This window comes from Mus pahari, chromosome 3, assembly GCF_900095145.1.
Source record: "Mus pahari chromosome 3, PAHARI_EIJ_v1.1, whole genome shotgun sequence".
Classification (NCBI taxonomy): domain Eukaryota; kingdom Metazoa; phylum Chordata; class Mammalia; order Rodentia; family Muridae; genus Mus; species Mus pahari.
In genome coordinates this window covers 104,354,276-104,364,263 of record NC_034592.1, presented here as the reverse complement: position 1 = coordinate 104,364,263, position 9,988 = coordinate 104,354,276, and the positions used below count along the sequence as shown (strand labels likewise).

The 9,988-nt window shown below is 40.8% G+C and overlaps 1 protein-coding gene across 3 annotated transcripts in view; it reads left to right on the top strand.

Moving 5' to 3' along the window:
- Positions 1 to 9,988, top strand: part of Ubr1 (ubiquitin protein ligase E3 component n-recognin 1) — a 122,267-nt gene that overhangs the window by 27,078 nt on the left and 85,201 nt on the right. For all 3 annotated transcript variants that reach the window (XM_021192101.2, XM_029535771.1, XM_029535770.1), the window contains exons 5-10: positions 3,713 to 3,843; positions 5,908 to 6,046; positions 7,081 to 7,143; positions 7,369 to 7,492; positions 7,827 to 7,934; positions 8,888 to 8,976. In XM_021192101.2, coding sequence (XP_021047760.1) covers positions 3,713 to 3,843; positions 5,908 to 6,046; positions 7,081 to 7,143; positions 7,369 to 7,492; positions 7,827 to 7,934; positions 8,888 to 8,976 — 654 coding nt within the window. The remainder of the gene's footprint in view (positions 1 to 3,712; positions 3,844 to 5,907; positions 6,047 to 7,080; positions 7,144 to 7,368; positions 7,493 to 7,826; positions 7,935 to 8,887; positions 8,977 to 9,988) is intronic.

The window sequence follows — 9,988 nt, the reverse complement described above, 5'->3', positions numbered from 1 at the left end:
TCATTGGGAAGAGAGGCACCTTGGTCTTGTAAACTTTATATGACCCAGCACAGGGGAAGGCCAGGGCCAAGTAGTGGGAGTGGGTGGGTAGGAGAGCAGGGGCGGGGGTGGGGTATAGGGAACTTTCGGTATAGCATTTGAAATATGTAAATAAAGAAAATTAAATATGTAAATATGTAAATAAAGAAAAATTTTAAAAAAGTGTATTGAAAGGGAGGGTATGCTTTTGTGTAAAGGGCTGGAGAGATGATTCAGCAGTTAAAATCACTGACTGCTCTTCCAGAGGTCCTGAGTTAAAATCCCAGCAACCACATGGTGGCTCACAACCATCCATAATGAGATCTGATGCCCTCTTCAGGTGTGTCTGCAGATAGCTACAGTGTACTCATATCAGTCAGTCAATCAATCAATCAATCAGTCAGTCAGTCAGTCAATCAGTCTTTGGGCTAGAGAGAGGGGGGCCAGAGACCAGAGTGAGAAGAAAAAAAAATGTAAAAATAAAATCCACTGAATTGATTAACACCAAAGAAGTAAAAGCTTATAAATTACTCCAGAATGTGGGAGAAAAGAAGGGAGCCTTGCAAACTTGTTCTAGGAAGCTCGAATACACTCATGTCAGATCTACCAAGATGTGCCGTTGTAGATCAGTCTTACCAACAGTTTCATGCTGGAACCCCAAGTGCAGCGTAAGCGGGTGAATTGACGCATGTAAGAATACAACATGGCCGTTCTTACTTTGCTGAAGAAATACCTTCTTGGAACTCACCTGTGAAGGTGCTTGTGCCAGCACATTTGAGGACTGCTGTGTTGGAAAACATTCTCAATTTTTTTTTCAGGGATATTTGCCTCAAATAAAATTCATACAAATCACATTTCATGTTGGAGTATAAAGTAACTTCACCTGATGTAATTGTCATCTGGGAGGCTTACTGCTAAATAAGCTCACCCTTTCTAGTTCTTTCTGAACTCTGGCGGGGTGCTTCAACTCAGTTGTTCTGGTTTACACTTCTCTCCAAGCTGATTGATTCAATCTGGCTTCTCTCAACTTCTCACTGATTGCTCTGCTTGGCCTCAAACTAACTCTGCCAATTTGTTCTAATCTTCTGGCTCCTTCTTATTCTCTGGTTTCAACTGCCTCTGCTGCCCTGCACTGAACTGCATGAACTCAGGAAAGAACTCAGCTCCACTGCACTGCACTCACTGCACTGACTCCCAGCTGACTCCTTCTCTGTCCCTGGGCTCCTCTTAAATTGCTTCTCTTTCATGTGCATCTCTTTCCTCTTGAGAGTAGGGAGTATCCTATTTCTGACTCATTCTGTCAGATCTTTCTCTGATTCATTACTTTGTTTGCTCCTCAATTAGCCACTCTTCAAACATGGCCTCTTCCTTCTACAAACATACTGGTTTGTGCTAAGGGATTGTCTGTATTCCAGCCAGAAGGGTTAAAGGTGTGTGACATGTCTGCATTCCAGCTGGAGCACACAGCCCTAGGACTTTGGATGTGATCCCTTGTCAGGGCAGCCATGCCATTGGATTATAATTCATCTACATTGGAGCTCAGTGTTTCAGAATCCTTCTGTTGACCCTGTTCTGGAAGAACTGCCAATCAGATGAACTTGACTGAGCTAAGATATGTAAATATTACAAAGAACAAAGTGATGTAGTCATGATTGTAAGAAAAAAAAAAAAAAAAAAAAAAAACCCTCAAGAAAATTAACCAAAAAGAAATGAGAAACGTCAGTACAGTTTACAAAGATTTCTAGTCTTTTTTTGTTTGTATGCTTGTTGCTCTTTAAGACAGCTGGCCTGAAACTCAGGTCCCTCCCAAGCAGAGCATTCCAATTGCTGGGCTTGTATCTGTTTACTACTATGTGCACTGAAATAAACAAGCAATAGTAAAATGTCTGCTTTTTTTGTTTAATATATTTAACAAATATTTTTGATTGGACATATGAGCAATGCCTTTTCGGAGATGGAATGGGAAATATTTAATTCATTTTGATAGAAAACAATAAAATGCTTAGGTGGGGGGAGAAGAATTATGCTAGATTCATTAATTCATTCATTCATTTATTCATTCATTCATTCATTTTTGAGACAGGGCCTCTCTCTGTAGCCTTGCCTAGCCTGGAACTCACAGAGATCAGCCTTACTCCGCCTCCAAAGTGCTGGTAGTAAAGCCATGTCTCACGTATCCAGGAAGCTAGCTTTATTTTTAGAAATCTAAATTCAGTCTCAAATCTGATCTTGAACATTTTTGGATTTAAAATTAGATTGGGAAAGTAATCAGTATTCTGAAACTGTTTGTCTGGAGGTGAGAGAAGATGGCTTTAGGTAGCATGTTAACGCCTGCAACACTGCTTTCAGCGTTTATTCTCCCTGTCTTGGGGAGTGTGCTATCCAGATTCTGCCAGGTACCAATTGTGCCAAGCTTAGTGGAGCATCACCAAGCATAAGCAGGCCTAACAAATAGCTCTGGAAGTTAGTTGTGGAGCATTGAAGAGAGAGAGGCTCCTTTAGGATGAAAGGAAAAGCAGGTTCTCTCGTATTATTTCTGGTTGTATTTTCTTGTTTTGGTTTTTTCATTGTTTTCATTAACTTTTGGTTCTCTTGTCCCAGTTGAGTTTATTTCTGAGACGCAAATGCCTTTCTTGAAAAATCCTTTCCTAAGCACTAGGTGGAAGCAGAAGAATTTCCAGTTCTTCACTGAGAATGTTTTTATGAATGGTCAGAAGAAAATGTGAGGGAGGAAAAGGATGAGCAGGACTGTTGTGTTCCAGTGTTGACAGTGGTGCCTTTGACACTGTCTCTCTTTAACAAAGACCTCTGGACACACTATTCAGAGAAGGTGACTTGTTGAAGAGGGAGTAAAACCAAACTCACAGACCATTGGTGAGAAGACATAAACGGTATTAAAGAGAAGAGAGTGGCTTGAGAGTGGCCATCTCAGCCATATGTAACAGTTTAGCTGTATTAAGTATGTTCACATTCAAGTTTTTTGTTGTGTTTTATTTTGTTTTGTTTTTGCCTTGCACCACTGAATCTCTGTATACAGTTAACACTAAGTCCCTCTCTTCCCAGCCCACAGCCTTTGATTCTCTACTTTCTGCTTCAGCAACTGTGCCACTGCACATAAAAACTTTGTATGATCAGAGTGTCTCCTCCTGTCTGTTCTCCTTCCCTAGCTTCCTCTCCTCTCTTCGTCTCTCCCCTCCCCTTCCTTCCCCTCCATCCCCTCCCCTCCCCTCCCCTCTCCTCTCTTCTTCTTTCTTTTCTTGTCTTGTGCCGATGATCAAATGTGCCCATCCCAGGCAAGCGTTTACCCCTGAACCTCACCTCCAGTCCCATTTGTTATCAATATGTGCCTATGAGAAGTTTTCAAGTGACTATGAGACTTGGATGAAATAAATTATGAGTTTTTTTTTAAGCTACAATGGATAGCCAGTTGTTGCATGGTATTATCATAATGAAGCTATTCAGAAAGACAGTGAAGGGAATTTACAGGGGAAAATATGAATAAAAGGTATTCCATAGTCTGTGTTTCTTTTTGTCTTCTGAAACATCAATTTTATACCAAGAACTTATGAATTCAACTTGATTGGATTCCTCATGGGTATTGAAATGAACTCACTGAAGTGATTACTTTAAATACTTAACATCTTCCTTTATGTGGACACAATCTCAGTGTATGTTTTCTGCTGTTTCCTCATAGAGCTTACACTGCCCAGTGAATGAAGAGGTGATTGCTCAAGCCAGGAGAATATTCCCTTCAGTGATAAAATACATTGTAGAAATGACTATATGGGAAGAAGAAAAGGAATTGCCTCCTGAACTGCAGATAAGGTGGGAGCTGTCACAAGCCACAGGCTTAGTGATGGTTATTTAAGTTGCCAAGCACTGCTGGATATCTGTTTATGGTCCTTCCGCCTGCCTCTGCCTCCCAAGTGCTGGGATTAAAGGCGTGCGCCACCACGCCCGGCTTGTGGTCCTTCCTTCCTGTCTGCCTTCCTGCCTGTTTTCCTTCCTTCCTTCCTTCCTTCCTTCCTCCTTTCCTTCCTTCCTCCCTTTCTCCCTCCCCTTCTCCTTCCCTCCCTCCCTCCCTCCTTCCCTCTCTCCTTCCTTCCTTCCTTCCTTCCTTCCTTCCTTCCTTCCTTCCTTCCTTCCTTCCTTCCCAAGCTCTGTTAGAATTATGATTTTGGAATAGATATAAACACAGACATTTTGTAGAATAGTTTTATATGCCTAAGGCAAGAGTGGGTATGGGCTCCTCAACAGGGAATCACCTAGACAGCCTTTGTCCTTATGCTTTGGAAAGACTGTGCTAGGATTATTGCAGGCATCAAGATTTAATTTGTTTACGTAAAACTCAGCAATTCTAACAGCTATAAGTCTTGTATTGACATGAATAATTTTTAACTTTTTGAAAAGTTTTTTTTTTTTAACTTAATTGAAAAAGGAGGCAGAGGCAGGAGAATATCTGTGAATTCAGGACTAGCCTACTCTACATAGCAAGGTCCAGGTCAGGCAGAGTTATGTGGTGAGATCTTGTCACAAAGGAATAAAAAGGGAATTCTGGATATGGAAGTATAGTTCAGGCCTTGTGGGGCTATTTCTACTTGTCTAGTACTCAGAGTTTTACAGAACTACAGTACAAATCCATATACAAATTTTATTTATTTATTTACTAGTGGTAGTGTTATTTTTCTGGAGAGTTTATTATATAAGAAGAAATAATTAAGATTTTTTTTTAAAGATTTATTTATTTATTATATATAAGTACACTGTAGCTGTCTTCAGACACTCCAGAAGAGGGCATCAGATCTTGTTATGATCTTGGATGGTTATGAGCCACCATGTGGTTGCTGGGATTTGAACTCCGGACCTTTGGAAGAGTAGTCGGGTGCTCTTACCCACTGAGCCATCTCACCAGCCCAATAATTAAGATTTTTAATGACATTAAATGTACTTTTTTACTTGTGTTGGTCATAAACTTCTTAAGGAGATAAAAGTACTGAGAAATATTATCTGTAGGTGCTTGAATTTCAAATAGATGGTAATGACAGTTCTTTAAAGAAATTTTGTATCAATAAACACAATAAAAAATACATCCCAGCACGAACAGCAGTACTTGGATGTCATTTGTGGGTAGGAAACACTGGACATAGATTTGCCTTCTTATCCTTCTTGTGGCTTAGTTGTGGTGTGACTATGAATACCTTTATACTTTGAAACAAAAACAAAAGCATCTTCCCCTCAAAACTGTAATACCAATATTGCTTAAAGATTTACTTTTATTTAGGCATATGCCTGTGTGAATCTATGTGCATGATGTGCTCGCCTAGGGTTTTACAGGTGATTTTAGGTTGTTCGTGTAGGTACTAGGAACTTAACTTGGGTCCCCAACAAGAGCAGTATTTGCTCTTAGCCAACTAGCCATCTCTCCAGCCTAGATTGTCAGGGTCAGTATCACTTAAATAGAAGACAAATACAAAAATAAAATCTGATTGCCTACCATTGCCTGCCTGAAGGCTGCAAGCCTGAATACATGTCTCTCCCATTGTCAGTGAGGTGTGAGGCAGCCTGCCAGGAAGAGAGGAGAATGGAGAAAAAGCAGAGGAAAGAGCATCTGAGGAGAGAATCCTTAATGATTTTGTTTTGTTTTTTGGAAACAGGGGATCACACAGTGTTATCCAGTCTTGACTCAAGCTTGTGGGTGCAAGCCATCCATGTCTCAGCCTCCCAAGTATCTGTGCTAGCTTTCCCTGATGGGGTTCTACTTAAAATCATGTCCTGGATCAATATCACAGTGTTATTTCCCTACAGATAGGAAACTGCATAGCGCTGCTTTAGAATATATGACTTTTTCACTTGTTTTATTATTTGCATATCTACCTTTTTTTTAAATAGGGAGAAAAATGAACGATACTATTGTGTCCTTTTCAACGATGAGCACCATTCATACGATCATGTGATCTACAGTCTGCAGAGAGCTCTAGACTGTGAGCTTGCAGAGGCACAGCTGCACACGACTGCCATAGACAAAGAGGTTCGTGACCACCGTGCGGCTTCTGCTGCCGTCTTACACCCACCCACTCTGGCATTCAGGTGTAAACTGCTTTTTAGAAAGATGGTTCATTAGAGACTCAGCTTCTCTGGCATGCATTCTTGAACTCACAGCAACTGTGATTACCAGAGCAGGACTAGCTATGTCAGCGTAGCAGCATGGATAGGGGAAGGGAGCCTGTGAAGCCCCATTCCTCCCTGAGGACTGGCAGCAGTTAGTGGTTACTGGGGGGTTTCTAATAACTCTTTACCTTTAATCACTCAAGCAGCTATAATTAAACTCAGCAACTTACTAAATAAAAAGACACAAACATAGGAGAGGATTTGTTTGGAAGAAGGGTTTTAGCACGAGAGAGGGCAGGATAAGAGATGATAACGGGGGTTGAAATGACCAAGTTTATTATATACATGAAATTGTCAAAAACTTAAAATTTTTGTCTGGGATTTGATCTGGGATTTTGCCCATTCTGGATAAATACTTTCCCACTGAACTCCATCCTTAGTTCTTGGAGGTGTTTGTTTTGAGACGGGGCACTTAAACTTGTGTAGCTGAGGCTGATCCTGAACTCCTGATCCTCCTACCTCCATTTGCTGAGTTCTGGGATTATGCGGGGTGTGTCAGCCTTATTGGTTTAGCTGCCCCGTGTCATCCTCAACTCCGTTTTTGTTGTTATTTTGAGACTGCTTTGACTGTCTTGGAGTTCACTATGTAGATCAGGCTAGCCTCAAAATCCTAAGGATCTTCTTGCCTCTGCCCCCTCAGTGCTGGATTAAAGGCGTGCAGCGCCAGGTTCAGTTGGTTTAGCTCTTTTTAGACACAGTCTCATGTAGTCTGGGCTGCCTTTCAGCTTGAGATCTTCCTGCCTCCAGGTTGCTGGACTCACATTCTTACGGTGTTGTACCTGGTCTTCATTTTTGCGTCACCGTAATCGCCAGCTCATCAAGTCTGTGGGTTGTGTGTTACTCGTTGATTGTGATTACCATCCACTACCTCATTCTCATTTCCCTTACTATTAGGGTCGCCGGGCTGTCAAAGCAGGTGTGTATGCCACTTGCCAGGAAGCAAAGGAGGATATAAAGGTAACTTTCTGAGTTAGCCACAAAGACAAGGTCAGAAGGAGACACAGAGTTATTTCTAGGAGCCTAAATAGAAAAGCCAAGTGATGTTATTGTTGCCATGGTTGGTGTCATGAGTAAAAACATGTCTGGCAACTGGGCAGTTGAAGGCTCTGTGGCTTCCTTTACGAAGTGTGGGTCACTAAAGCCCAGTTCAGAGCCTGTCCTCACTCCTCCTGTCATTTGTAGAGTCACTCAGAGAACGTCTCTCAGCACCCCCTCCATGTGGAAGTGCTGCACTCCGTGGTTATGGCTCACCAGAAATTTGCTCTACGCCTTGGCTCCTGGATGAACAAAATTATGAGCTATTCAAGTAGGCATATACCCTTTTTATCTGATTTCTAAGTAACTATTGTGTTTTATAGAAATGTTTATCATTGAAATTTCTTATTTCTCGGTCATGTATTTATTTTGATTGATTTAGTCAGGATTACATTTCAAGTCTATAATACCTTAAATTTGTTTTTAAATGCATATCAAATAACATGTTTCATTGGCTCTTGAGTCTTTGATGACATAATTATTCTTGGCATCAAATATAGCAAGGTTAATTTTCATATTTTTACATATTATTATAGAAACACTTTTAGGAGAGACATCATATGAAGAAAAACCATTTGACTTTGTTTGACTTCCTTTATTTGTAGGTGACTTTAGACAGATATTTTGCCAGGCCTGCCTCATAGAAGAACCTGGCTCTGAAAATCCCTGTCTTATAAGCAGACTAATGCTTTGGGATGCAAAACTTTATAAAGGTAAGTAGACCTCTACTTATGCTATGTGCAGGGTCAGGGGAAGGTTATAGCTTCACCAGAGGACCGAGGTCTGTCTTGTGTGAAATCAGTTACTGAACACGATCTTGATTTGTGTTATTTGTGAAGGCAAGGTTAACTAATTTAATTTTTCTGGTTAAAAATCCAGGAATACTGTCTTTTAACAGTAGTGCCTTTCACTTAGAAAGAGGAGCTAACTGAAAAGTGTTTGATCAGATTTATATAACAATGCTTTTATTAACGCATGTTTTCACTACTATAGCAATCTAAGTGAGACATAGAAAGTAAAAGATGAGAGTCTGAAAGGTATGGAAGAGGAAAGGACAGACTTAGTGTAAAATGGTATTAAAAAATAAAATGGAGCTGGGCTGGAGAAGTGGCTTAGAGGTTCGGAAGGAGCACTGCTCTTGCAGAGATCCCAGGTTCAGTTCCCAGTACCAAACTAGGGGGCTCACAGCAGTCTGGAGCTCCAGCTTCAGGAGATCTGACCTCCTTTTCTAGCTTCTGTGAACATCTGCACTCATGCGCAAACACCAGCGCTCTCTCTCTCTCTCTCTCTCTCTCTCTCTCTCTCTCACACACACACACACACACACACACACACACACACACACACACACACACACACACACACACACACACACACACACACACACACACACACACCTGCACATAATTAAAAGTAAAATAAAATTTAAAAATCTGATGAAAACACAGGTTTGGAGGGATCAACAGTAAGGTGAGTGATGGGAGAGGTGCAGAAAATGGAAGAGTTGGTAGCCTCTGTGTGTTTAATTCATGATATTGAAGCTGTTAGCATGGTAATTAAAAAACAAAGCAAGACAAAACACCTCTGCTCTGTTAGTTCTAATGCCTGGAATAATTTGTCTCTGTCTTAATGATGCCCTCATCCTCTGCTTCCTAATGATCTACAGGTGCCCGTAAGATCCTTCATGAATTGATCTTTAGTAGTTTTTTTATGGAGATGGAATACAAAAAACTCTTTGCTATGGAATTTGTAAAGGTAATTGCTGTTTATAACTGTAACATAATTTTTACAAATGTAGTTATAGAAACAGATATGTATGAAGCTCATTTTAAGTTATTAATTTATTCATTAAAAATGTATTATTTTATATGACAGTAAGTATTTTCACAAGTGGTAGTTGTTGGATTGGAATTTTAGAGAGAAGATAGTTGGAAAACAGCCTGTTTCCCAAGGCCAAGCAAAGGCAGGTTATTACAGTCACTCTTCTCGTCTCCCCTCCCCCCATCCTTTTTGATCATTTATTTGCCTGCTGGTAAAGTTACTGCAAGAATAGAATTGTCTGCGTGGAGGGAATAGCAGAGAAGAGGGCAGATATACAGGTGGTGGGGGCAGAAATTAGGGGACCAGTATATTTAGCTGAGATTAAAATCACAAAAATAAAAATAAAACTCTTTTATGTTGCTTTATTGATCTGTTTTATGCTGTGCATTGTTATGTCTTTTTACTTATTGTCCAAGTACGATTGCGAGGTTACACAGAACAGGGACATTGAGATTGTTACTTTGCCTTATTCAAAGATAGATCATTTATTGACTCTTTTTGATTTTTTTGAAGATTTATTTACTTTCATTTTGTGTATATTTCATCCACCTGTATGTTTGTGGGCCATGTTTGTGCCTGAAGCCAGAAGAGGGTGTCAAATCTCTTGGACCTGGGATTAGAGGGATTTTTAAGCCACCTTGTGGCCTCTGGGAATGAAGCCTGAGTCCTCTGAACAAGCGGCTAGTGCTCTTAGCCACCAAGCACCTCTCCAGCTCTCCCTACCCTTCTGAGACAGGTCTCACTATGTCATCCCAGCCAGCCTTAAGACACAGTCATCTACTTGCATCTGTTAGCCACCAAGTCATCTCTCCAGCTCTCCCTACCCTTCTGAGACAGGTCTCACTATGTCATCCCAGCCTGCCTTAAGACACAGTCATCTACTTGCCTCTGTTAGCCACCAAGTCATCTCTCCAGCTCTCCCTACCCTTCTGAGACAGGTCTCACT